Source organism: Brienomyrus brachyistius, chromosome 20 (genome assembly GCF_023856365.1).
Source record: "Brienomyrus brachyistius isolate T26 chromosome 20, BBRACH_0.4, whole genome shotgun sequence".
Lineage (NCBI taxonomy): Eukaryota > Metazoa > Chordata > Actinopteri > Osteoglossiformes > Mormyridae > Brienomyrus > Brienomyrus brachyistius.
The window spans coordinates 5,779,920-5,807,757 of NC_064552.1; the positions used below are offsets into that span (position 1 = coordinate 5,779,920).

Genomic DNA, 27,838 nt, shown 5'->3' on the forward strand with positions numbered 1-27,838 from the left:
TCACTCAGATAACGGTCCAGTTATATGGGTCCTGTAACCCGATAAAACATTAACGGTAGCTCACCCAATTAACCAAGAGGAAAGTTCAGGTTCAGAAAGCACAAAATCAAGACTAAGATTTTGTTTCAACCAAATACAATATAAAGTGTGACATTCACAGAGCACTTATACGGTTGGTTGAAACAAAACCTTGGTCAGGATTTGTACTTTCAGGACTTGAAATTTCCACCTCTGCAATTAACAAAAGAATTTTTTTCAAAGTAAACTGTTCCCCAAACACAAAAAAGCCCAACGATAGCAGCTAAAAGCCAAACGATAGCCAGCCGAGCTGCTAAAAGCCCAACGATAGCCAGCCGAGCAGCTGAAAGCCAAACGATAGCCAGCCGAGCAGCTGAAAGCCAAACGATAGCCAGCCGAGCAGCTGAAAGCCAAACGATAGCCAGCCGAGCAGCTAAAAGCCAAACGATAGCCAGCCGAGCAGCTCAAAGCCCAACGATAGCCAGCCAAGTAGCTCAAAGCCCAACGATACCCAGCCGAGTAGCTCAAAGCCCAACGATACCCAGCCGAGTAGCTCAAAGCCCAACGATACCCAGCCGAGCAGCTCAAAGCCCGATAGCCAGCTGCAATAACATCCACTGAAAGCCAAAAATGTTAATTTTACTCATGAAGCATTAGGCCCAGCTTGGAATGATATTTATGCCGCCAAACACAAGTAATTGCTATTTTACCAATTTGGTCCTTAATGGAGGGAAAAAAACCCATTAGGATGAATTAAAGCTGAGAGGCGCTGCCTCCTCATCACGATTACCATGCGGTGAGCACGACTGGGAGCTCTGGTGCACACCAGCTGGTTGGGTCGGGTCAATCTTCAACACTGGAATGGGGTTTATCCAGTCTGCATAGAACCATTGGGCAGGCAAAACCAAAAGGGCAGAGCCCCCACCACACACACACACACACACACACACACACACACACACACACACACACACATATATATATATAGTTAAATGGCGTCCTGCGTGAGAGTAGATTTTGCCTCCTATCCTCAAAGGCCTGATCTCTTCACTTTCACTTAGCGATGGACCAGGGAACGTTTCCATAGAAACGGTGGCGACGGAAACAAACAGGCAGTTTACAACACGCTGCCTCTGTGCAGACCCAGCAATGCCTCGCTACAGCGGAGACCCATTGCTCGCCTCAGACGTCCCGACTCGAATGCTCCACGTTCCGGTCCTGTGGCATCTATCTTATTAATGTCACTGTGCGGGACAGAGGTATATGTAACAGGCGGGATATTAAATAAAGAGACAGACGGGAACAGGCTTCTGGAAAAGAATGCGGGACACATTCAAAGTGGCCTTTCAGAGCCGGAATGACAAACGAAGCAATGAATTAGTGTTTCTGCTTCCTGTTATTCCGCTTCGATTAGGACAGAGGAAATGTCACCAGGATAGGTAACAGGGCATGATGAAGGCTCCCATGCCATACCACAGAGCCACAGGATCCAGCAGTACACCATCTTGCAAGGGCAGTTGTAGGATTTTGTAAAGTAGGGCGCATAGGTGGGAACATAATTCAAGCCACCCTTATCATTAGCCAATCACATTTTGAATCTGTGAGTGACAGAGGCGGTAGCATTCCAAGGGCCAATCAGCTTTCAGCTGGGACCAGTGCCCCTGTGGCCCCGCCCCTGATCATATCGCTACAAAGCCACTGCTACAGTGGTTTCCGCGGGCAGCTGAAGGGCATGCGTGTTGGAGGATGGGCGTCCGCTCACAGCGAGGTTGTAAACATCAAAACGAATCGTAATAAATCTTATGCCCCTCAATGTGGTCACATCTATATGGCCACCACCCCATCTTGTGCCTGGAGACACCAGTAAAAGGTGGCTGAAGCCCTGCAGCTAGCTCAGATTCATTTCATATGTCACTGGAAAAAAAAATCATAATAAAAGTCTTATCACGGACCGGTTCCATTTGCTTGCCAATCACGGAGGCGCGTGCTACTGATAATTTGACAGATTAGTTCATTACCCTGAAAGGACGCATCTTCCTAGCCCACACATACAGTACAGGCTCATATTTAGCACTGACTTCAGGCTAGATGAGCTCCTCCTTCAGATGCAACACCAGCAAACCTGTCTGCTTACATTCATCCTGTTGCCCCTGTGTTGCACAGGAAAAGGTCATAAACAAAATAAACATTTCAAAATAGGAAAAGGCAGAAAGCATCCAAAAAAATCTATCTGGGAGGGGGAAAAAACATAAAACTGACTAGCAGTGAGTAACGGTGACCGTTGAATGAAAGGGAAAAACAAATGCAGACCACCACCTAACCGAAGGGACAAATAAATGCAGACCGCCACCTCACCAAAGGGACAAATAAATACAGACCGCCACCTCACCAAAGGGACAAATAAATGTAGGCCGCCATCTAACCGAAGGGGAAAAACAAATGCAGACCACCACCTAACCAAAAGGGACAAATAAATGCAGACTACCACCTAACCAAAGGGACAAATAAATGCAGACCGCCACCTCACCAAAGGGACAAATAAATACAGACCGCCACCTCACCAAAGGGACAAATAAATGTAGGCCGCCACCTCACCAAAGGGAAAAACAAATGCAGACCGCCACCTAACCGAAGGGACAAATAAATGCAGACTACCACCTAACCAAAGGGACAAATAAATGCAGACTACCACCTAACCAAAGAGACAAATAAATGCAGTCCACCACCTAACCAAAGGGACAAATAAATGCAGACTGCCACCTAACTGAAGAGTCCAATAAATGCAGACCTTTTCAAAACTGAAGGGTTAAATAAATGCAGACTGCACAATTCAAGCTGGATAAGGCAATCAGCCATGAGATTTTCAATGCAAATATGATGGAACAAAGGATCATGTTCCCCGCCATGCACAAACGGCACACTGTTCCTCTGCATGGATTAGCAATAGTCTCAGGCTAATGACAGACAAAATTGGCATCTGCTCTTCAGAGACACAGAGACGGACAGAGTCCAGCTTTAAGGCTGTAATTAAGCCGACTGGGACCGAGTCTTTGAACACTCAGGTATCGCTGCTTGGCTTGTCCAGCACCCCAGCCAAGTCCTGGCCTTCGCACACAGAAGTTGGCAGAATAGAGCTTTTCAAACCTCTACTTCAACCACTTCCACACATCTATGCTATTCCAGCAGCGGACGCACACACCAAGCTGTCAAACATCCATCGAGGTGTTGACTGAAGCAGGTGCACTGCAGATGAAATAGTTTATATACAAAATGGCATTTAATTACAGACCAGACCACATCCAAATGACTGTAAAGAAAACAGGGAGTAAACAGGCCAGTCAGAAGCATCTCTACCCATATCAATATTCGGACGATGTTGATTGCATGCCTGCTCCATGATGTTTGGGGACACTACAACCGGCTCAAATCTGACCAGCGTTCCAAAGCACCATAGATCACCACAGGAGACATGTCTATTTCAATTCATTCACTGAACTCTATCGCACTGTACAGAGGAAGCAAACGCTATGGAAGGTAGAGGGTGAGCTGCCGAGAATGCGACATAAAAAGGTAATTATTCATATGTAGCACTCCTCGTGAAAGCACTACTGGGTGGTCAAGCAGCATCGTAAGTGCACCCTTACATGCCAAAACTGAACAGTGAATACAAATCTTTATCTGAGCGGATGGTGCGGATGGGGTGACTCAAGGAGCTGTAACATTTACACGTCAACGGACAAGAAAACCAAAATGCACATTGAGTGCGTGACCGGCTTTCGCTCTCGCATTTAAAAACCAGACAGACGAGGTCTCGGCCCGCGGTGAGGGAAACGAAGGGCTTATCAATGCATCTGGAATCCATAACCGACCTCTCAACCGGGAGAACGCTATCAAAATAAAAATAGGAGGCCAATGAGAAGCGATCGATGAACGGCCCCGCGGCAGCCGTGCTCAGATACGATCTCTGCCATGCCGCGGTGACATTAACCTCCGCCGGCAGCTGAGCCGGCATGAGTGACTCGTGTTGATCCGCCGTGTCGCGAGAGACTTACAGACATCTAATTACACTTTACACTGTGAGCTCTAGCAAGGCGGGTAGTGGGGAGGGGGGGGGCTTAAGAGGACACATTTAAAGCTGCTGACAGTTTACAAGGAGACATGTGAACAGCTTTCAGCTATATCTCCCCTCCCTCCCCACCACCCTCAGCAGCTGATACCCCTTTGAAGCATTCCATAATAATAATAATAATATCAACAATAATAATCACGTTAATAACTGTAGGGAGTATGAAGTGTAAAGCTTCCATTTAAGGGGAGCCGATGTAATCAATGGGCAGGGGTCAGAGGGCAGGAGAGATTAATGGCATTTCTCCTGTGAGATTCCCTCCTGGATCTGAGCGGCTCAGAGATTCCACACCCCCGCACGGAGTGGCACCCGAAATGGGAACGCAGAGCCTGAGAGTGACGGGCGAAATGAACAGGAGGCTGACACGCAAGGCGGTAATGAAGCATTGCGTGACGCATGTGACACACCTTCGGCATGAGACGCATTTTAGAGCACGACAGATATGTCCAAATATGAGGAGGATTCCAGTCTTGAAACATGGATGATGTGTCCTGCATGTAGACAGGGAGATCTGCATCAGCCGCAGATGCATGCAAACACACGCACACATACTCTGCACCCCCATCAGAGACTCCGTGGACATTAACACGGCATGTATGGACACGACTGATCACAGCACTCTTAAAATCGGTGAATCTGATGTGGAATATTTTCCCATGCAGACCGACAAACAGATCAAACTGATTTCCACTGATACTATGCGCAGAATTATCACGCCGTAAAAGGACAGCACAACCATTGGAGGTCTGAGGCTGCGGAGGCCCGACATCAGCCAGTTCCTCTGCTCTTTACACAAGCTCCAGGAACCTCTTCATACTCCATTTGTTTGAAACATTACATCTCTATTAACAAGGACATCCATTATTCAAGAGGAGGAAATAGATTTTACTGCTTGACGAACACCATTTCACTGGAGGAGGCTCAGCGCACAAAGGTACACATGCTAAGGCGGGGGTCGGAGCCCCCCTCCCCTGGGTTGACTTGGGACGGAGTAGGAGAAATGTGATTCTAAAATCAGGAGGAGAACGAGCGGGGCTGCCATCTCCAGAGCACCAGCCACGCTTCAACACGGCTCCAGCGGCCAATGAGGGATCGCCTTACAGTCTTGGATCCACAAAGGCAATTGGCAGAACGACGAGAGGGGCATCAAAAAGCTTACCTGATTGGAGGGCTGAAAGGACAGGGAGTCCGCATGAACAATGCACTGCGTCAAGAAGGAAGCCCAGTATTTTTATTATTTTTTTTTCTAAAACATAAGGGTGTCTCCTCTGAGGAGCTCAGGAAATGCAAATCATCAGCAGGCTTTCCGGGGAATGATTACACACAGGATTTCTCCACAAAGAGCAAAGATCTCAGCATCTTCTGGGCTTCACAAGGCTGTGAGGACACAGTGACCACAAAACCTACTCCTACTCATCGCTCTGTTCCTTCTGTAAACGTCTGGAACACTATGACCAGCAGGCAAGAACGTGGATATGAATTATAATGGTTGCCAATTTAGAAGGGCATTCCTGGGCGGGTGGCACAAAACAAGGTTTGGGGTATACACATGTGCCGGGAGGGCATGAAGCGAATTCTAATAAAAGGCATAACAGGATGCGGGACTAAGGATTAAAACACCCAAACAAACAAACAAAATTAATAAAATAAATAAATAAATGAATAAATTAAAAAAAACATTCAGCAGATCGTTCTGGGGTCCCATCCGAATGCTTGATGGAGGGACATTTTGGGAACACGAACGCTCAAGACCTGCAAACGGCGTGACCCGTGTGATCGGACAAACGGCACAGACACGATGCATGGTGAATGAGGGGATGTTACCCTCACGCGGCCGAGGAGACGTTACAGGTTGTCAGAGCTGACACATTAAAACCTCTGCGGGAGAGCGGCGAAATAAAGGACCCGCGAGCTACAGACAGCAGGTGTCCGTGCCACTGCCTGTAGCGTCAAGGATGGACCCGGCAGGTGGCGACCCTCCGGCTGGCAGCCACCAGGCAGCCTGACAACGTGCCCCGTCTTCTCACGGCAGCGGGTGGGGGGTTATTTAATTCTCACTGGCTGTCATATGGAGGACTATGCGTGACACAAAGTGCCCCGAGACGCAAATCGCCGCCCCCTACAGGACAGGGACAGTATGTAACAAATGGGGGAGGGGGGGCAGTTGTGGTGATGTTTTTCATTCATAATTGCGTGCGAGGGGCACTGAGTTACAAAGAACATATTGCAGGTGTAGCCCAGGAGTAAAACCCAACCAAGGTTAAAAGCATACAGCAGTAATTTTTATTTATTTATTTATTTGGGGGGGGGGCACCTGGATAGAGAGAGAATATTAGCTAGGATGGGTGTGGGGCACAGCGCCCCTACCATCTCTCTGGGACACGCCTGCTGGGGGTGGAAGTTAAGCTGGGATGCCAGTGGTGGCGCCGCTGAGCGAGGAGTTCCTCACCATTGATTGTTCTCTCTCGGTTGCTCATAAGTCACCCTCTGACTCTAACACACACACACACACACACACACACACACACACACACACACACACACACACACACACACACACACACACTCTCTCTCTCTCTCTCTCTCCTACTCGCCGCTCGACGTGGGCAGCCAGCATCCGGTTAAGAGACTTTGATGCATTATTACAGCTTCACAGCTTCCCCTTCAAGGACCCCAGTCGTACGGCTTACATAACGTCTCCACGGCGATGGAGTCACCAAGGATACCGGCTCAGCTGATGGGATGAGGGGCTTCTCAGCTGCTGCCGCCGCCGTTGCCGTTGGCGTGCGCAAGCTAGTGAGCAAGTGAGAGCGGCGGCTGTAGTCCATACGCGCTGGATATCCCCGGCAGCCCCCTCCCGCTCAGCCTCCTCCTCTCTCTCCCACCCCCTACTCCCCATCTCCCACACACTAACACACACACACACCTCATGCTCGCACACATGCACATTTGCACGCAGGGACTGCAGCGGCACCGTGGGGATGCTCCATGCGCCCGCCTGCCTCGGCTGAGCGCTTTCGGAGCGGCGCCAGACGGACGGGCACCGACACAGGGGGCAGAACGGGCAGCCTGAGGCTCACCGGGGCTCCTGTGCGCTCGCTCTCTCTCTCTCTCTCTCTCTCTCCCGCTCGCTCGTTCCTCTCTCTCCATAACAGCGCTCTCAACAAGAGACAACTATTGGAACTGCCACCGGCATGGCAGAGCCGCGCAGCGCTCTACGCTGCTGAAGCGACGGACATGCGCCGGCAGAGGTGGGGGTCTCGTCCTTCCTGTCAGTGATCCGGTGAATCCTCCTCCCCCCACCCCCTTGAAGGTAAGTCGCTGTGACTTTGACTCTCTGACGGAGTGCGAGGTGAATTCGGGCAGGAGGGGAGAGACTCCTCCAGCATCCCCGATACGGAGGCGGCTTTAAAGCGTGTCGTTCTCCAGCAGATTTGGGGAGGGGGGGGGGGGGCAGAGGTTTGTGGTGCGGCGTCCCAGATGGGAGCTCGGGGGGCGTGGGGGGAGGTTATCAATGCTCAGGCATGAGAAGAATCAGGAAACATCTGTGACGCATGTGCTGTCCGTCTCACGCAAGGCGGAGGCACAGTTACGCAGTAGAATTGCTAAGTTTCAAGAGGGGTGGGGGGCTAAGGCTAAGAAGTTTGAGGGAAAAATGCTCAAGTTTGTGGCAGCTTTAAGGAGGGGGCTGGGTGGCGGTGAGATGAGACGGCGGCCGGGCTGCGCGGGAAATGATCCACGCAGCGTGATGCTGCATTTTTACACGCTGCTGCCGGCTTGACGCATGTCACGCCGGTTTCGTCCGGAGCGGTTTGCGCGTGTGCCATTGGCGCGGGGATGGGGACGCCGAGATCGGGGACAGGCTCATGCCGTGATGTGTCCCTGCGAGAAGCCGAGCCGGACCGGCCGGTCCATAGACACGTGGAAGCAGCACAGGGACGGCAAGGATGCGAGACTGACATGAGATACTGCAGGAGAACACTTAACATTCAAAGGCGGTCAGGCTCTGCATGCAGAGAGCGCATTGGGGTGGGGGGCAACTTCAAACCCAAAACTCAGGGCTCACCCACTTGGGGTGTCGTCAAAGGAAGCAGCGGGCGCTCTGGGGGCATCGCTCAGGTACAAGGCGCTGTGATGCCAGCCTCTTGTGGAAATGACCGCCACTGACAAGGCATGCAGAGACACCTGGTAAAGCCCCCCCCCCCTTTCTCATACATGGGACCCCAGCTCTAAAGACCACGGAGCAGAGGGTGAGGAGGCCTGGGGACAGCCGAGAGGAGGTGGGGGCTCGCGGTCACGGGGTCACGGAGCCATAACAGGCACTCAAATGGCAGCATGACTGTCGGAATCACTAGACGAAGTGAAACAAATATGAAAGGCTGGGGGGGGGGGGGGGGGGGGTTATTCGCCCTCTCTTGGCGACAGGCGATTGATTTTCACAGAATGATGCCCGATGTGCAACTTCACATTAACGGCACGGCTAAGTATTGCTGCATGAAAAAAAAAAACTCCACTAGGGGGCTCTGTCAATACAGTGGACTTAGAACCCCCATGGACCCCTGATATAGGGGCACCATCAGGGCCCACCAAGGCTCACTGCAATGGCAGCTCTCATTAGGGGGGGGCTTTGTTTCGCAAGGGCTAATTGCATGACTTTGCTAGCATGAGTATTAGAATAAAAATAAGATACTGCGACTAGGCCATCTAATCCACATCCACAGAAACATTCCACATTCAAAACTCTCACATCTCTTTTGAGACAATGACAACGCACATGCCAAACAAACAGTGACCAGAAACCCACCGGGTTTCTCACTCCCCCGTTTACAGAGCGAAACAGTTAAACACAATGTATTACTGGCAGTGACCAGAGACGGAATGATCAGAATTTGTTAATCAGCGGTACCATAGAACCTTAGAACTCACACACAGCACTTAGATTACAGTGCAATTACTCGCATGTTACGGCACTCGTGTCCTTCGTGCTCGTTATGTCTTAGAATTGTAATGCTTCATGATATTAATGATGGGTCTTCCATCATGAGTCGCTGGACTTGCTTGTACATCTACAGAAAACACAGAACGGGCGAGAATCACTCTGCACAGGAGCAAATATTAAACGAACGTATAATGAAACCACAAACGTCACACGCAAGCAGCCCTGCTCTGGGGGAGGAGGGTTTCCGTCAGCAGAATTAGGGACTAATTCGTTTTCTGGGTCATACCTTGTTATGGCGTCTGGTAATTCCTCAAGGAGAAGGCGAGGCGAGCGGCATCCCCCAGCACGAGGACGCGGGTCCCCGACATGTGTCTGCGAAATCTGTGACCAGTGCCTGGCTAAGATGCAGACCATCTCGGTCTCCCGGTTCAGACCTCGCAACTTAGACATGACTGTGACTCCTTATTAAATGTGTCACACGAGCTTGGAGCACGGAGGATAAAACGAGCCTGATTCTTGTTCGCTGACACACTGGTATGGCTTCACAAGTCACCGGGAGCTTGGTGCACCACAAAGCCGCCGGCCCTTCTGGGAACCGGGCCGGCAGCCGTGCGCCGTGCGTGACCTTGCCGTGTGACCTTTCCGATGCACCAGATGTGAGATGCACATCTCGGAAAAAGGAGCGTCAAAGCACGGAGGCTGGATGACGTATGCGCGGACAGAGGAGACGCGAGGTGACAGGGACTGGGACGGTGAGACAAGGATGGCTGCCGATTCACCACCTGCCCAAAAACAGACACCGTCTGCATGTGAGGTGGTGGACTCGCTCTCTGGGGGAAAGGGGGGGAGGGGAGTGAGGGTTGGTGGATTGGATGCGAGGCCTGATTTTCCAGGCTGTTATTTAGGGATGCCATTCCCAAGGGTCCCGCACGCATGTGACGACGCAGCAGCTCAGCCGGCAGTGTGAGGAAAACCTGCAGAGGCTCCACATCCCCCATGTCTCACTGCATACACAGGCAGAGAGGGCGGGTGCTTAGGCGGCTACCCCCTCCATAAAGCCCGCCGTGCAGCGCACCATAGCTGCCCCCGCCAGGAAGGCGACGGGCATCGGTGGAGCATGCCTGCTGGGTACCCTGGCAGACGCGGAGATAATCCACTAAGCCCCAGCTTCAAGCGTGGGGGGTTCAAGGGGGTGGGGGATGGAAAGGGGTTATAAATAAACGGGAACCCTTGAGAGCCGACCCGAAATGACATCCGGCTGTGGCAGTCCAAGCAACTTTGATACAGTGTAAATGCATTAGTCTCTGAAACAGCGAAGGCCCCCACCGGATCTGCTGGAGGTCAGGAGTGAGGACAGAGGCGCCCCACGTCCGGCGGCACGCCGATCCTCTCCTGAGGGTATAAGGAGATTTTGCCGGATTACCGCCGCAATTTGAGCCGATGCATCGTCCGTAATCCTTCACATCCCTAGCACCAAATGGTCAGGGAAGATTCTCTGATTATTTAGTGGTCAACTAGTGGAGGTGGGGCACTATGTCTGCGATCACGAGACCTCTGGGGGGGGGGGGGGGGGGGGATCTCAGGGGAATAGGATCTCAGAGCCCATTGTCTGATTCACGGACATGAGCTCCGAAGGACAGAGTCTGCAACATCTGGAAGCGGCGTGAGGGAACACGGCAGGTGACATTAATCTGACGCGTGACCCAGCGAGGAGACCCGGATCCAAGGGCACTCGCGTGGGCTGGCACATCTGCCGAGGCCTTGCCCAGGCTCCGAGCCCGAGGGTGGCACTCCACGCTAACTACCCCGCAGCACTGACTCTCAGCTTAATTACACAAACAGTGAGTCGCACCCTCCCCACACAATGGCAGCTGTCAGTCGGGCGCAAATTAACACATATTCTGAGGCGGCGATGGGGAAGCAGGCCTCCGCGACCTGGGGGGAGGGAGATGATCCGACTCAGCCGGAGCAGGGAGGAGGGGAAGGGGCACGTTCATAGTGTAAGAATGAAAAAAGTGAGGGACAAAACTCGGGCTTGGAGATGGAGTATGAACTGCGATTGTGTAACTCTCACAAGGTTAGATCCTGGCCTGCCGAGCCCTGGAAACAAACACCTATAAAAATCCTTCAGCTGTCCCCAGAATAGTGTGAACGCGGCCCGAAGTGCTGTGGCCGAGTGGCTTCCCGGTGATGCAGATAATCCTGGCTGAACCCCCTCCCATACCGTACCTCCAGATGAGGCTGTCGGGGAGGGGGGCAGCAAAGCTGAATGTTCTCTTCATGCTCCTTACTTGCGGGGGGGGGTGTGTGTACACAGTCGGATGAAAGGCAGAGACGACACTGTGAGGGCAGGAGCTCCGAATGTACCCTGGAAGTCTTAAGAAGCAATTTGACTGGTAATAGCCGTATCTGAGCAGACAGCCCGAAACTCGACTCCCGAGGCACGAGGCACAGCGCTCACACCAGGCAGTGGCATCTCACGAGGACAGCGTTCCTCAGTCGAGGGGCACTGTAGAGGTCAGCGGATCCTGAGGGCGATTATCACCAGAGAGGGAGAAATTTAACCTGGGCTGTGGCAGGCAGGGAGCCATGTGATGTGTATGTATGTGTGTGTGTGTGTGTGTGTGTGTGTGTGTGTGGGGGCCCTCTGTGATACCCACACTGGCCGCAGCAAAGTGTAAAGTACCTCCCAGAAGCACAATCCCCTCATGTGGAGGACTGCGTTCCCAAATAAAAATAATCAATAAAGCTTAGGCATTTATTAATCAGAGCTGAGGCATAATTCAGCTCGAGGAGAAAATTAATCAAGGCGGCGTCTAAATACGCCGATCGCCGCGAAGCTGATGGTAAATCGCGTCCTGACCTGTTTTCACAACAGGGCCGCATTTTACTCACTCGCATTGAGCGTTTAATGCTTTTATCCCAAGAAAGCCACCGGGGCAGACCATTACAGCGCAGCCTGATTTTATAGATCTCGCTGCGCGTTTGAGCTGACTGCATTCTCTGCCTGCGCGGCTGGCAGCTGGTATCGGCGTCAGCCGAGAGAAGGAGCCCTGAAAAATGCGACACGGAGAGAACTTGGCTAGAATCGATACTGGTACGATAACTGCAAGATCATTCCGTTAATTACCTGAAAAAAACTGTGCAGTTTGATGGAGGGAAAGGCATCCCAGTCGTTGCTAAGAAACCCCAAATTCAGAGATCTCAGGAGGGGGAAATGGAATTTACAACCATCAGTGCAGCTTTGGGCTCCGGTTTCTGATATTATTGATTCCGGAGGCTTATGAGCTGTTCCGTAAACAAACACTCGCAGCGAGAACGTCTGGACTAGGAAGCTCTCGCAGGCCACTTCATCACAATCCTACAGACACGCAGATGTGCTCTCAGTGTCACCGTTTCCCGGGGTAACACAGGCCCCCGTCTCCACTGAAGCAGACTGGAACTCTCCGTGGCTGCCATTGCGGAGCCCGATGCCATCATGTAACGGCTTCTCGCAGATCATCACGACAGGGCCACACAGCACCGCGGCAACTTGACAGACACTTAGAACCTCCACCCCTGTCTGAATGTAGCGTTTCCCGCACTCGGCTGCAGATGACAGAACCGTGCACCGAGACCCACTTACCACCCTGACACTGAAAAGAAAAAGAAAAAAAAAATCACCAAAATTCACTTTGTGGCACCACAGTTCAGAATATTCACAACCCGTCTGATACGACTGATCGCAACGGCAGCTCTTATACAGAACTGCCCCGTGAAACCCACCCCAGATCCTGCCCGCGACCTAAACGCGAAATCCTGAAATGAGAAGGAATGGCTGTGACACGTGAGCGAAATGGCATGTGTGTGTGTGGGTCCTGGCATGTGTCGATGCGCGCAGTCTGGGTCGAGGGTTCGAGATCCCAACCACGATGAAGCAGCCACAACGTACGCAACGCTGGAGGATCTCACGCATGAAATGCCACGCTACGCGCAGATTCTGCTTTTAGACGCGTGCAGCTGTGTTATCCTTGCGCGGCCTAATGCGATTTCGCGGCGTGCGGGAAGGCCTGCTGCCGAGCGACAGACAAACTATACTCACACAGCAAGATGAGCCAAAAACGGTTCTGGATCCTGGACGTCTCAAAAAGCAGAACAAGGCCTTCATAAGGAGCTTCAATATCACCGGCTCCGGCAGTTTAGATGAGGACGTCGATTGTGTTCTGACTGGTGTTCTGGAGGTGCTGACCAGGTGGTCTATGCATGGGGGTCTGTGTCACGGCATCAGATATGTGACCGCAAGTGCTGCAGCGACGTTTAAGTCACGCTTAAGCACAACCTTCATCATGCAAATCCATCTTCATACACACAGACACACACGAAGGCAGCAAAGGAGTGAGGACATTTACGGCCGTAGCCAGAGCGACTTGCATAAGTGAGGAGAAGTTCCTGATAGTCAAATGCCCTCATCCCCTCCCCCCAGACTGGAGGCCTCCAGGGAATAAACAGCTGCGGGCACAAAATGGCCAGGCGAATGCACCTACAGTTAAGCTGTAAGCATAAAGATTCAGGCAGAGCAAATGCATGTCAGGCAGGAAACCACAGACACTGCCCCCGTCAACAAGGCACATTGGTCATTGCTAAACGTAGCACATTAAACACAGCGATGCGTCGTTAAAGGGGGTCAGCGCATAGGTTCCTGCTTCCTCCCATTTCTAAACATGCCCTTGACAACTGATCCCTAGGGCGGTGACATTCTGCACACCGCTGACCACGGTCACCAACAGCAGTGTGCGAGGGAACTGGGCCGCAGGCATCAGCCCTGCATTCGGCGTAGGGCTAACGGCACGCAGGAAGTCAGCCAGGCGCTTCCCGTTTCGACTCCGATGCAAAGATCGCATCATAATACCTTTGAAAGAGGAACACTTCAGAATGCTGCACTGAAACAGCATTAAAAGGCACTGTGCATTTCGAACAATTACACTCGATTACCAGACCGTTTAAATTACTTACAGAGCAGAGCAGAGCAGAGCAGAGAATTTACTGGGCTTGGGCTCGAGGATAAAATCCCAAAAAAAACCAGCTCGGTAAATATCTGGCAGCCACACCATTTGTTACCATTTATTTATCATCATCATGGTTTATTACTGCTCAGAGCAAATGGGACAGCGGTAAGCGTCACACAGGCTGCTCGTCATCTGAAACCACTCTGTGTACCTGACGGCTGAGGCTGTGTGCTTGCATGAGTGTGTGGCTCTGCCGCCCCCCCACTAAGAGAACCCCCCTCCCTTGTTTCTAGGAACCATGGGGAGCAAGGAGGCTAGCAAGGGCGCCGTCGCCAACTCCGAGTCCGACTCCGAGGCCGGCCCGACGCTGGCCCTGGAGACCCGGTGCGCCCCGGAGCCAGGCCGGCAGGTGAGGAAGCGGAACAAGGCCCTGCAGGTGCGATTCAAGGACATCTGCGAGGCGCAGAATGAGCAGCGCGAGGCGGCCGGTCGGGGCAGGCGGCCAGCGGCCCGCAGGGCGGCGTACCGCAAATACATGACAGTGCCGGCACGGCGCTCCATTCCCAATGTGACGCGCAGCACCGGCGTGCAGACGTCACCACACCTGTGCAGGCGCTACCAGACCTTCCCGTTTGAGCGCAAGAAGGGGCACAGTGCCAAGGGGCATGTGGCCGTAGCGGAGGCCTGCGATGGGTACGGCGGCGGTTTCGAGAAGGCGGCAGAGGCGCAGTGTGGTGGGAAGGCAGTGGAGAAGACACGCGCCCTGCTGCACACTGCGCAGTGCGTCGCCACCGTAGAGCCCCACCCGGCCCGGAACTGCCTGGACGATGCACTGCTCCCTGGCTGCGTCGCCAGCCGCGCATGTGCCTCCAACTGCAGTGTGGAGGCCGACTTCCAGATCTGCAGCGTAAAGGAGGTGCGGCTCCCCGCTGGGGAGGTCCACTCTACCCCACCGGCCAAGCGGCAGCTACCCAGCCCGGAGGGGCCGCCCCTGGGCAGTGCCCCACAGGACTCAGGCTCCAGGGTGACAGGGCCCATTGCTTGGAACTCGCTGACGCAGGTGGAGTGCGTCGAGAGTCCGTCTGCACGCGGCAAGCGCAAGAAGGGGGCGCGCATCAACGGACTGCCGGCGCAGTGCCACACTGCCCGCCGCCCCGTCGGGAATGCGGCAAAGCCAGCAGGGGGCGCCGCCGAGCAGGCCTGCCGGCAGATCGTACCCGTGGCTCAGGACGGCGACCTCAAAGCGCAGCTGCAGGTGATGGAGAGCTTGATAAGCTCCAGCCAGGAGACCATCAAAGTCCTACTGGGGGTCATCCAAGAGTTGGAGAAGGGAGAAGCTCACCGAGAAGGGTAAGGGAAACCCGCCTGACTCCCCCCACCCCACAAACCAGTCAAAAACACCAGAGAACTGCTCTGCCCCACAACTGCAAAACACCATATCTAAGGCAGCATGTGGCTCAGTGGGCAAAGCCTCTGTGCCGGTGATCAGAAGGTCGCAGGTTCGAGCCCAGCCTCGCCACGTCTGTGGTTCCTTGACCAAGGCCCTTAATCCAACCCCCCCCCCCACAAAACTCCCTGGACACCACAACATGTCGGTCTACTATAAGTATCAATAATTACTGTATTTCATCAAAACTGAAATGAAATTTGGGTCGCTTAGGCCCCGTTTTCTCTCGTGACTAATTTTCTTGCTCAGTTTTGGACGGATACACTCCAATTTACTCGTATCCAACCAGTTCACACACAGGTGAGCGGTACGTGTCACTCAGTGTCGGCGCAGTTTCCATGCTTTGCCTCTGAGGGGCAGCGCAGCGAGCAGCAACTTTCCCCAGACAGACGTCTGTCCGTTTATGCACCGCGGGATTCCGCGCGAGTAGCTCACACACACCGTTCCCAGCTCATCCAACGCGCCTCTCATTCGGAACCTGCTTTGTTTCACGCTTCCATGCAGAAGGTAAACAGGATTATTCAGGACAGGGGGGGGGAGGGATCCAAGGAAAAAAATAAATAAAAAACCAAAGCAGGGTCACGTTGGCTATTGGTCTCTGCCTAAGCAGCCAGCACCAGCATCTGCTCCAGCTGGCTGGGATGTTATGAAGATGAAGGCCTTACATTAAATAAAAACACACACCCCCGCAGCCACACTCAGTTTCACTGAAAATGGTGGCTGAATTTCAGTGCGCCACTTGTGTGTGTGCGATTAGGCCGCCGTGTGACTATCCCCCCAGCTACTCAGGACTTCAGCACAGGACGTCGTCTAAGATCTTTACAACATTTAGCCATTTTTAATCGGAATGTCTTGCCATCGCTGAACATACTGGTTGGCAGGCTGCTACTGACACACGATTCTTCACGTTGGATGTGATTAATAACACGGAATGTAAACACAGATGATGTTTCTCTAATCTCGCCAATGGTTAAGTATTACACAGCCACAAGCCGTATGTCAGGGCGGATAAACAGATGCACTCGAGCAAACGGCTGTAAGGTGCCGCTGGGCTGCGTTATCTGTGTGTCCCTCACCACCCATTAAGGGGCCAGTCACTAGGGGGCGCTGCTCAAAAATCACAACGCAATCCAAATTAGAATCACTTTGTGAAGCAGAACAGTCCATCCGTCCACCATGGGGGCCTTTTGCTCCTTGATACCACCTCACCCCCTTAAAACCCATTAATATATCGTTAATAATAGCACTGAAGCCCGCAAAAAGATGGACTGGACCTTGCCTGCCAGGTGAAAGCCCTGCTTGTGAGCAGATGTTTGGTTCCTGATGAGCATCTGTGGGGGGAGGAGCGGACCAGAAGGGGGGGGGTGGGTGGCACTGATTTAGCTGGGAGCGTTTTACACCCTCATGCATCCCCTTACAGCATTTGACTACACTGACCTACTTCAGGTTTAGGTGAATTCTGATCCCCATTTCTAGCCGGGCGGTTCCTGTCCCGCAGACACGAGCAGCAGCTCAGCACATAAACAGGGAGCGAGCAGAACTCGCTCTTCCTTTCTAAAAAAGGAAACACATAATTTGCTTGTGCAATACTTTCATCTGCGGCTCAGAGGAGCATTTTCCAACCAGGATTGGGAATCCGTTTCCCTACTCGGTCGCCAGAGACCAATCAGAACCTCGCCGGCTCCGTGAAAAACATGCTGGGCCCTCGACCCAAAGCAGCATCTCGAAACGAGGTCCAAAACAAGCCGGGGATTTCGAATTCACGCCGTACCCCCGAGTAGCATGGATTCATGCAGATTCACACTTTGCGAAACACGCTGGGGAAGATTAAACAACAACATTCCGGATGAAATAAAACCTTTTCACTGTCGCCTCACTGGATACTTAACTTTCTGGTTTCTGTTTGGATGGCAGATCCATTCCAGTTTCAAATCTGAATCCGAACACAGCAGAGGGGTCTCTGCTAAGGTACTGAACTTTATTTCGGTTTCGGGAGACATTCGATCTCTGATAAGCAGGGAGCGCTGACAGCTGGGGTGGGGATGTCCGAAATGGCAATAACGTTAAATATGGTACGACAAAGGCTGCGTTGTACAGCTGATTTTCCTGAGCTGGCTTTGCTTGCCTACACACAAAGCAGCGTGGCCGTAGAACGACGGCACGGTTTCCATTCAGACCACAAGAGCCAATTAGCGTCGCCGGTGCCTCAGACCGTCAGTAATTTCCTCACAGCTTTCGTTGATGCGAAAATTGATACGCGGCTGCCTACACGACTTTAAGCGAAGGAAAACCGTTATAGATTTGAAAAAGAAAAAAAAAAAGGCAGGAACACACCAATCCTTTAATGCGGCGTTTCTCATCTCCGTCTTCGGAGATCCCCAGATGCCACCCCCCCCCCCCCCCCAAGACCCCCTGCCAGGCAGCCTACATCTTGGCTCCGGAACAAAAAACTGATCATATGCTGCAAAATTGGGGTCCCCAAAAACTGGTTTGAGAAACACTGCTTTAAAGTCAGAAGACGAGGACTGTGCCACACCTAGTATGCGACTGAGATCCCCCGTCTGCAATGTGGAGAGGTTCAGGGCAGAGATGTCAGAAGATGTGTGACCCAGCGTGATTGCTGCCCTCCCCCATGACACAGGTCGGCCACAGACACGGCACTGTGAGCTCTTGATGACAGACGCACCCATCACCTCAGCTCGGACCTCCTGTTTCAGGACAGAAGCAATTCAGCTGATAAGAGCAAGATCACACACCTGTTAACGGAGAATGATGACAAAGACCAGGAAAGGTCAGCCAATATCAGTCAATGACCAGCGGGGGAAAGAGACTAATTATAAGTGAGACATTCACGGTATTTTGTTTTTTCTCTCACATATTTAAAAATTCAAGTGCAAGTCCTACTTTTCTAAATGTACTCTGCCCTCACTCATCATACAACAAGCATTCAGCTAGTCTGCCCTTTATTACCACCCCTGCCCCAAAAAGAGTGGCTGGTCTATTATCAGGAGGAGGGGTCCCGTCCAGGGACGCTGCCAAATAACTGTGGCTTCGCTGGCTTCATTAGCTAATCAGATGTCTTTCGATATCTCAAAAAGCCACAACCTATCTAACCCTTACCCTGATTTGGGCACTTAGGGACACAACGGGCTGTAGGAAAGTATGCCGTTAGAGGTGAAGACCCTCGCTACACCGGGGGGGGGGGGGGGGGTCGTCTACATGCAAGTGGGCAGCTCGTTAGCGATGGAGCTCATCAGTACCGTCGCCACATCGCGGGTCAACTGGGGGAGGGAAGAAAGCAGGTCTGTTTTTAGCTACGGGGATGAGGGGGGAAGCAGAGGGCATCCCGAACACCCCCCGTCGGATATCGATTCGTGCCTGCAGGCGCCCCACTGCTGAGGCGGCCCATCACTCGTCCGTGACGCGAGGGGTCACCGCACCTTCCCATCATCCATCAGGGAGTCGGGGATAGCCGGTAATTACACACCGGCAGGGATCGGCCGAAACCCAACATGATGGAGGATGACCGTGTCGATACCAGCCACAGCGATCCAGTCTGGAGTAGATGAGACTGCAGGGGCACTTTCAGGAAGGAGGGGGCTAAGCGGCACACTTCTCCAGCACGCCAGCAGGGGGCACTCTTCAGTACAGCTGACATAGGACTCCCGCCCAGTTCATTTTTACTTAGCAGGATTCAGCCCCATTTCTCACTTGGATTAGCTCCCCCTGCTGGGCGCAGCAGGCAGTGGGCCAGGATCCCTGCAGAGTACCAGGCCTTTTGTGGACACTAAGCCCTCCCCCCTCCCCCTCCCCTTTCAATAAAGCAGCCCCCCAGCCGACACTAATTCTCATACCCATGTAGGGAACCCCACTGAGATCAACCACAACCACTCTGCTGTACTATTACGGCAAATGATCACCTGACTGACGTCTGATACACAACAGATGGAGCATAACGGCGAATACGCAATACATTTCCGAGGCGGTAACCGGCCAGAAGATCAGTCACGGGGCGAGACGCGTGCGGCTCATCAGTCAGCTTTGAAAATCATGCTTCGGCTTGGCACACAATTTTGCAGAGAATGACCAAGCACAGCAGCCAAACCTCAATCTGATTAAAAGTTCAAAAAAATAATAAAAAAATAAAAAAATATATAAATAAGCCAAGACACAAAATCACAAGACCCACGATCTGGTTAAAAAAAAAAAAATCCACTTACATGGGCTTTAATTATAAGGGCAAAACATCACAGCACTCAACAGTCAGCAGCGGAGAAGTGCAGGTTGCTGACTGCACAATTCAGTCCCGGCATAGATTACGTCCTTTTAAAGGACGATGTAAAAGAATTGCCTGGAGATGCAATATTTACAGCTTGCCAGACTCCAAATGCTCATCTTGAATACACAACGAACCCTTCCTACTTCGACTCGGACCAAAAAAAAAAAAGAAAAAACACACACCAAACAAAAGGAGGATGCAAAACAAACTTTTCGGTTGATTTAGAAGCAGGACCCAGGCTAAGCATGGCTTCCAAAATAATATCACCTTGTTGTTCATGGCAGCGAACACTAGGATGAGAGAATCTGTCCATGTCTGTGAGTTAAATCGGAATAATCCCACAAAAGCCAGAGACACCGCTAATGCACAGAAGCTCTGGAGAAGCGGAGGAGGGAGGTGGGGCAGGGTGTGCACATTCACCACGTTCAGGAAACAGCATTTAGCCTGATTCAGGCCGCGCTAAGGAGACATGACCAGAGGGGGCGCCCAATCACTCATCCGTGCTCCTTGTCTTTCCAGCCTCTCGTACCGGACTGGACAGGACACGGCCAACTGCGACACCTGTCGAAACAGCGCGTGCATTATTTACAGGTCAGTCCCGCCTCACTGCTGTCGTGATAAATGCATGTTATGTGACGCTGTACTTTGGGCTCGAGTTGGGCGACCCAACCGGCCGAAACTTAGAACAATGACACATGGGTGCGCCATACCACTCATCAAGATTATTGTTCTTCAGAGGCTCTCTCTGAATGCCGCTGCCCAGGTTGTGGTGATGGGGGAGGGGGGATGCATCCTTTGGGGAGGCGTGGGACAGGCACAGAGATGGAGGCTTTAGTGGGAGAGGTAGATGAGTATCAGAAATGCTCTCGGGCAGGGCTAAATGGATGAGGCCCCTCCAGAGCCCGCGGCAGGAAGACTGCCTGGAGAATGATAGCTTTTTCTCCCCCCATCCGTGATCAGCACTCACTGATGAAAAATGCAGTGGCCCCGGCAGGCGGGAAGCGTGACTGCACTTGCCGCTGAGGCCAGCTGACTGCACCACGGCGCAGGGCTTGCGGTACGCCACGGATTTTCAGGATTACATTCAGAACATCCCCCTCAAACATTAGAGCCAAAACTGATCATATGCTGCAATAAGCAAAACTATAAAGTGGTCACAGGCTAAAAAAGATGCAATTAAAATAGCCAGCCCTAATCCAACAACATTCTTGCTTCAAGCACTATAAAAAATCATTAGGAATCCAGTCGCAGAGATTTCCACCACCCCCCCAGAAGGTCATGCACTCACTTTGAAGTCTCAAAAGGCAGACACACCTAATGCACACGCACGACATGGCATGCAGCAAGATGTTCTGCAAGGGGGGAGGCTGTTTTGTTTGCAACACCGCCAGCGACTACACCTCTAACCGAAAAGGACTCAGCTGCTCCTATAAATTATCGAGCGAGACGAACAGGTGAAGCAGCCATAATGACCTCCACCATGGTTTTGGCACCTCACCTTTCTGTCAGACCGCAACAGTGCCCCCTACAGGGCTGGCAAAGGCTCCACACCAAGCTGCTCGATAAGAGAAGCGGTTCTCATTTAGCTCACACTGCCTCCCCAGGACCAGATGATCTTCCATTACTTTCCTGCACAGCTTGAATAACGACGCAAAGAAAACACATGGAAACCTGAAATCACGTGTGAGCAGGTGACAAACGCTGCATTTAGGCTGACACTATTCATCTGGCCAGCATGTGTTTTATACAGAAAGCTGGCAATGCATTTATGCAGATGGACCTAGTACAGCACTGCGGGTAACATGTCCGGTGATATAATAGCCAAGCCCAGGCATTGTACTGGTGACCTCTACAGGTCATGTGACCTAACGTTAAACACCCCCCCCACCTGCCTCCCCTACCAAACAGCTAAGAGCGCCCTCTCTTCAAAGCGCTAAGTAAACCCATTTGCATATAACACACACGCTAACACTTCAGCATCAAATCAAGCCGCTCGGTTCCCACGCTAGCCTCGGGGCGAGCAATTAAATTACACCTAGCTGCACGAAAGCCGTTCTCCCAAGAGTGCCGGCATGAACCACCCCCGTGCTGTGAAACCAAAACACTACCTCCTGTGACACGAGTAAAATGGCCGCCAATTCAGTCCACCCAAAGACCCATGACACGGGACATGGGACACGGGGAAGCACATGCAGAAAGCATCACCGTCAGTCTCCCCCCGCCGGCTAGGGCAGATGTATGACCTCAGCGCGGAGGAGGATAGACGAGGTAAACACCATCGGGGTTTAAAAGCGTCTGGCCCAGGCCAACGCACCGGAGCCGCAGTGCCACGTCCTGGAAAGCCTGCAATCCAATTATGCCGCACCATGCCGGCGTCATACAGCGCCTTTCGCAGACAGGGGGCGCAGCAGAGGTCAGAGGCCGCTTTCGGCAACTCGCCAGAGGTGCTAAATAGGAGGCGCAGATGGGGTACGGAGCTGGAAGAGCGAGCAGGCGAAGTGTATGCATTCCTTCAGCGAATCGCTCTTATTTACATGCGACGACTGCTCCTAGTCAGACAGGCTGAGTATACCAGTTGCTGGGGGAGGGGGGCATGGATAAGGGACTACACTCTCAGTCTCTTACCGTCTCGTTTTGGTGGAGAGCGGGTAAACGAGGGGAGCCGTGTCACAGCCGTGTCACATCACGGACCATCTTTGATTCCGCTGCTGGCTTTGGCCCATCAAAAATGTCAATCCTACGACTTAAGATGGAACCACTCTGAACTGTTGTAGTTATACTTCTGTGAGCGGGGGCAGTCAGGGGCCGGCGATTTGAACCCGTGCACAGAGATGAAGGTGAGGACATGAGCTCAGCTCGGCGCCATGGCTCAGAAGGTTGGCACTCGCCGCTAGGGTCTCAATCGTGCGTCCTTAACGGGCGAGGTTCACAGCCACGGGAAACAAAAACGGCAGCCAGGGCGCCGAGGGGGGCCGATAACCGCGGCAAGCAGACACCGATAAACCATCCGCGAGGATAATGAGTCTTTCATTAAAGGCCGCCGGTGAGCTTACAAAAGCCGTGACGACCACCTCTTCGCCGTGTCCCGTTTTAATGAGGCCGCGGCCGGACACCTCCAACTCTCACCCTCCAGGTGAAAGGGGAGAACGTGTCGGTTTTTAATGGTCTTTAACGGGAGTGAGCAGCTTTCAGAGAGCAAAATGAGCCTTAAACTGCACAATGCAGACACGCATTCAAAAGGACCCCAAAGCAGTGTGCTATCGCCTGCCGTTATGAGACCAACACTTTCTTTTTGAGATTCCAAGTGCTAATATAAACACAAATATCTTGGGGCTGCAGACGTGCTGAGGCCCTAATTTCCAGACAGACACCCGTCCGTTATGAGGGAAGGCAAAGAAATTCCTTCATTGCATAACACTGCTCTCATTTACCCATCACACTGCAGACAGGCAGCCTGCAAAGCCACTCTGCGACGCATAGGGCGAAGCAGCATAAAACGCTGCTCTGTTTAACGAGCCACCGAAGCCGTTAGCATTCAGACGCTCAGAAACGCCAAAGTGCTCCCCCCTCCGGGAACTTCGGATGGCAGGAGACGGCATCTTTAAACACAGGGCCACCTGCTGCCTAAATGGGGAAGAAATAATGAACTAGGGAATTACTGAAAACAAAATAATTAGCCATTAGCGCAGACAGCCGTTACGTGCATTTTATGAGCAGCGAAAATCCCTCACGGGCCAACACTCCTATCTTTCAAAACAAAGAAGCAGGTTACGTTAATTCCACACTATACGATTTTAGTCTTGCTGTTCTGCTCAGCAGATTGTGGAGATCGTCAACAAAAGCCCCAGATCGGCGGCATATCGGTATTCACTTGGCGGCGACAAATCGACACTCGATCGCTATTATGTGAACCGTTCAAGGACGTGACTGGACAGTCGCCGATACGTCGCAGATGCCCGTCAGATATCTAGCAGGCTACCTACCCAGCTGTGACTGACAATGAATGCAGTGATGACCTAAGGGCAATGAGAGTGCAAGACACAGGGAGAGGGGGAAAAAATCGGGGAGAGGAGTTTTAAAAAATGTAAGAAGTTCAATTATTCTGAGCATTCAGGAAAGAGGTATTTAACAAAAGTTAACGGTTTCTGTTCCGTGTCATTTCCCGTGTGTGTTTTTGTAACAAAACGTAGCTTGGAGACCAGACAAACTCGTCTGCAATTGCTCCTGGTGAAAGATCTTGTAATGTGTGACCTCGTCGCTGATCAGTCATGTAATGTGTAACCACAATGACTTGTTGTGAAGCGTAAACCGTATGGCAATCAGATTGAAAGTTGTGTAGCGTGCACTTAGCTTTACCGGTCTGCGGGAGATGTTCACCAAAGAGGCCTTTTCGGCTTTATAATGGTCCAGGCTCCGGAGGGAAGCTGATGTGACATTTGACTTTGTTCCTTCCCATCTTCATTCATTCATAAGCAGTCCTCCGTCATTCGAGAGCCTGCCAATTATTGCATAGTTACACACTTCCACCGCGCGATCAATTCCTAAACAACGTGCTATGCGAAGTTCTGCCTCATGGCCAGTCCGCAGCTCGGAACGCTGGAGTTCAGAGCATCTATTCTGGTGCAAACAGGCATCGACGAAACAGCCACAAATCCTAAACAAAACCAGTCAGTTCGTCTGCAAACGCGAAATTCCACAAAAATGGGTCGGACGACTCATCTTCAGCTCCCGCCAAATGCCCCCCAGAAGTCCGCTCCTTTGTTCCACCAAATAGTTTAATTAGACCGATTGTGACTTACACAATTCAAAACATGCTGCGTCAATGGAACATTATTAGTCAATCGCAACAATGAGAGAATCACCTTCACGTTCAGCGAAACCTCCCTAATGGGACCGTCCCCCCCAACCCCGGTCTACTAAATCTCAGTAGCTCTCCAGGATAGTTTTATTGTGAAAATAGGTCTTACTGTGAACAAAAGTTTTAAAAAGTCTGATGACCAATGCTCTACATTCAATACACTTGATATTCATGTGACCACCCTTCATTGGGAAATTACAGGACATCCAGCAGTGGGCGGCTTGCCTGCAAACAGAAGGTCGCCGGTTCAGCTCCCGGCCTCAGCAGAACAGACACGTCCACGGACCCTTAACCGCCAGCTCGAGGGCAACCCCGCGCCGCGACCTATAAGCTATGGAGATGGCGTAGGCAGGGAGAAGAATTCCAACGTACCTGTGCAAATAGTGAATAAAGGACTTACCATTTATCATAAAACAATGATACCTAACCCCCCTAAGACACCCAACGATCTCCACTCCGCCAGGCCCTGAAAGGGTTAATATACTCATACCAAACGGTTGCTGATACGTTATGAGTGGAAGCTGGAGATGTTTCCAGAACCGCTAGCGAATGAAAGCATCAGAGAGTGAGTTACAGTTTTGGCTGGGGGGGGGGGGGGGGCATGACAGCTGACTAAGCCTCTGTGCAATAAGTCACAGGTACTCAGAACGTTTGTTTTCAAATATCCCATCATGCTCCCCTTTCTCTCTCTCTCACACACACACACACACACACACACACACACACACACACACACACAGGGCATAGAAAGATTAAGGCAATGCAAAAAACAAAAAAAAGATTCAAAGCCTTGTCCTGCATCCATTGGTTCTCGCCAGATTGGTTTAAATATTTGATGTCTGTGCGAGATGTGGAGGATTATTTACTCGACACAGAGAAATCACTCTGTGCACACAGCCAGGACTAAGCAGGGCAGCAGAGCAGACAGCCTGTGCGCTATAATCGCCTGCAAGAAATTACTGTACAGTTTAAGAAGATAAGCACTGGTAAGCTGGGAGCGCTAATTAATCACAGCCCAAATGTCATCACAAAAGGCCCTCACTGACGACCGTGGAGACGCAAACCTCGCACCTTTAAGGCACACATTTAGTAACCCCAGTGTTGCTTTTTTTTAACCTCCAGGAAAAAACAGCTATAATTTAAAAACGCTGTAGTCTGGCTAATTAAAGGGCAGGGTCACAGTAGGGCTAAACACGTATTATTGCAACCATTTCTCATTGTCTGAAAGCAGCAGGATCAGCGTAATCTAAAGACGTTGAGCTTTCCTGCACATGGCCAGTCCAGACTTCACCTTCCCCGGGAACGCACAGTAGTGAGCGAGTCCTCAAACCCAACAGACATATCAGGCGGCAGGAACAGCAAACCAACCAGAATCAAGTGCCACATTTTCCAATACTACCTTTGTTAAGATGTGATAACCATTTGCAGTCTTTCATTCGCCTATTTCCAAAGTAATAAGGCACCTTAAATCTTCCCAAAAAAGGGCGTGTTTTTAACATCTTCTGCAGCAACATTTGGAGTGCATCAAACACAAAGAGCAAATAAAGAGCCGGGTATGCAGCCTTAACATGACACGCGACTGCGGTGCTCCTGGCGGCCTTTGGGGGGCACTAACGGGAACCCTAACTGTGTCCTCCCCCTGTTTCAGTGTGGAGCTGGACTTCAAGCAGCAGGAGGACAAGCTCCTACCCCTGATGAAGAGACTGTGTCCCGATGAGGAGCCTCAGTTTCCGCTGCTGCCTTACGCCCAGGAAGTCTTCACTTCCACCCCCAAACGCAAGTCCAAAACAGAGTCCAAAAAGCACGCCCGCTGGAAACTCTGGTTTCTATGATACATCGATTTCCCCCATGCCTTCGAGGACCTTAAAGCCAATCCACTCTTTTATACACCTATATGGACCAATATGACCCGACGCTCCAGTATCCCTGGATATCGAAACATCCTCTGCGATCTACGCCGGAAGCCGATAACCAGCAGAGTGATTCTATTTTTTTGTCACCCTCAAAAGGATTCAAACACATTTCGGACTGATCGGCAGAAACGGGGCATGAAATTGCGACCATGCCGATTTATTTGTGGATGAATGAGGTAAGCGGGGAAATTGGATTTACTCATCCATGGTCAGCTCTGTTCACCCAAGTCAAAAAAGGATCCTTTCATTATTTATTTGCTCGTGAGACGTTTCAGTCACCTTCGTAGGAATGACTTGGATTTATTTTGAATTTTTTTGGATTCCCCTGCCACCCCCAACCACTGCTGCACCCATGTCGGGATCCTTCCCGAATACAGCAGAGGGGCACGGAACGTTTTTTAGGAGGCAGAGGGGCAAACAGGGCAAAGCACAACACCTTTTCTAAAATGATCGCGATGCATTTCTTACGGCTCCATGCAGAACGGCATTCCCGCTACGTAACGGATACACATATATAATAGGCGGGAACGGCCACCTGCTGCGCGTGCGTGACGGATCGGAGAGAGAGGAAACCCAAGCGGAATTCAGAATCGATCCTCTCTGCGCATCGCCATGCACTACGGACTTTATGGCTTCTGGCACCACTTTGCAAAACAAATAAGGAGGCAGATATTTTTCTAGAAATATTTAAGCTAGGCATCTCAATGTGATTCTTTTTTAGACGACTATACAGACATAATGATTAGATTACTCGACCCGTTTTTAAACGGCACAGTGTTTTGGTGAAAAGGACATGAGTGGTGTTATGGAAACGCTGAAAATGGTATGAGAATTTTTTATTTTGGGGGGGGGATTAACAAAATGGGTATGTAAGTAAAATACGAAGGTCAAGGTAGCCAGAGCATAAGTCTGCACACTACGCTTCTACCATTTTAAATACTGACTGGTACATCTGTTTGTTACCACTATGAACTTTGTTATCCTTTACGCAGTTTGCGAACAATTACTGGATTTGACCGTGCAAATCCGGCAAACAGGGATGCTTCTGCTCCACACTGCAGAAACCATGCTCAGTAACGCTGAATTTGAAACCCATGAATTCAAAAGGGTTAAGCATTCATTAAAGCAAGGGTGTGGGGCAGGATGAACCCCGGAAACCCCCCCCCCCACTGAAAGACGTGATTAACCCCCCCCCCCCACCCAGCATCGTAGTCTTAATACACCATCGGCGACGTAAGAGCTGAGCATCAAAGACATCCTAAGAGGGCTAATC

General features: G+C 51.5%; 2 protein-coding genes across 4 annotated transcripts in view; one reads left to right on the forward strand and one right to left on the reverse strand.

The window, feature by feature from the left end:
- The window catches only part of dock1 (dedicator of cytokinesis 1), a 132,616-nt gene that overhangs the window by 47,494 nt on the left and 57,284 nt on the right, over nucleotides 1-27,838 (reverse strand). The gene's annotated exons all lie outside the window — the stretch shown is intronic.
- On the forward strand, nucleotides 6,995-27,411 carry LOC125715324 (inhibitory synaptic factor 2A). Of its 2 annotated transcripts, XM_048986658.1 has the most exons (4): nucleotides 6,995-7,457; nucleotides 14,362-15,418; nucleotides 20,314-20,385; nucleotides 26,301-27,411. In XM_048986658.1, the coding sequence occupies exons 2-4, from the start codon at nucleotides 14,367-14,369 to the stop codon at nucleotides 26,482-26,484; spliced, it is 1,308 nt and encodes a 435-aa protein (XP_048842615.1). In that variant the 5' UTR covers nucleotides 6,995-7,457; nucleotides 14,362-14,366; the 3' UTR covers nucleotides 26,485-27,411. The 2 variants fall into 2 exon arrangements, with proteins under 2 accessions (XP_048842615.1, XP_048842616.1); XM_048986659.1 differs by lacking the exon at nucleotides 6,995-7,457 and having other exon boundaries at nucleotides 13,854-15,418.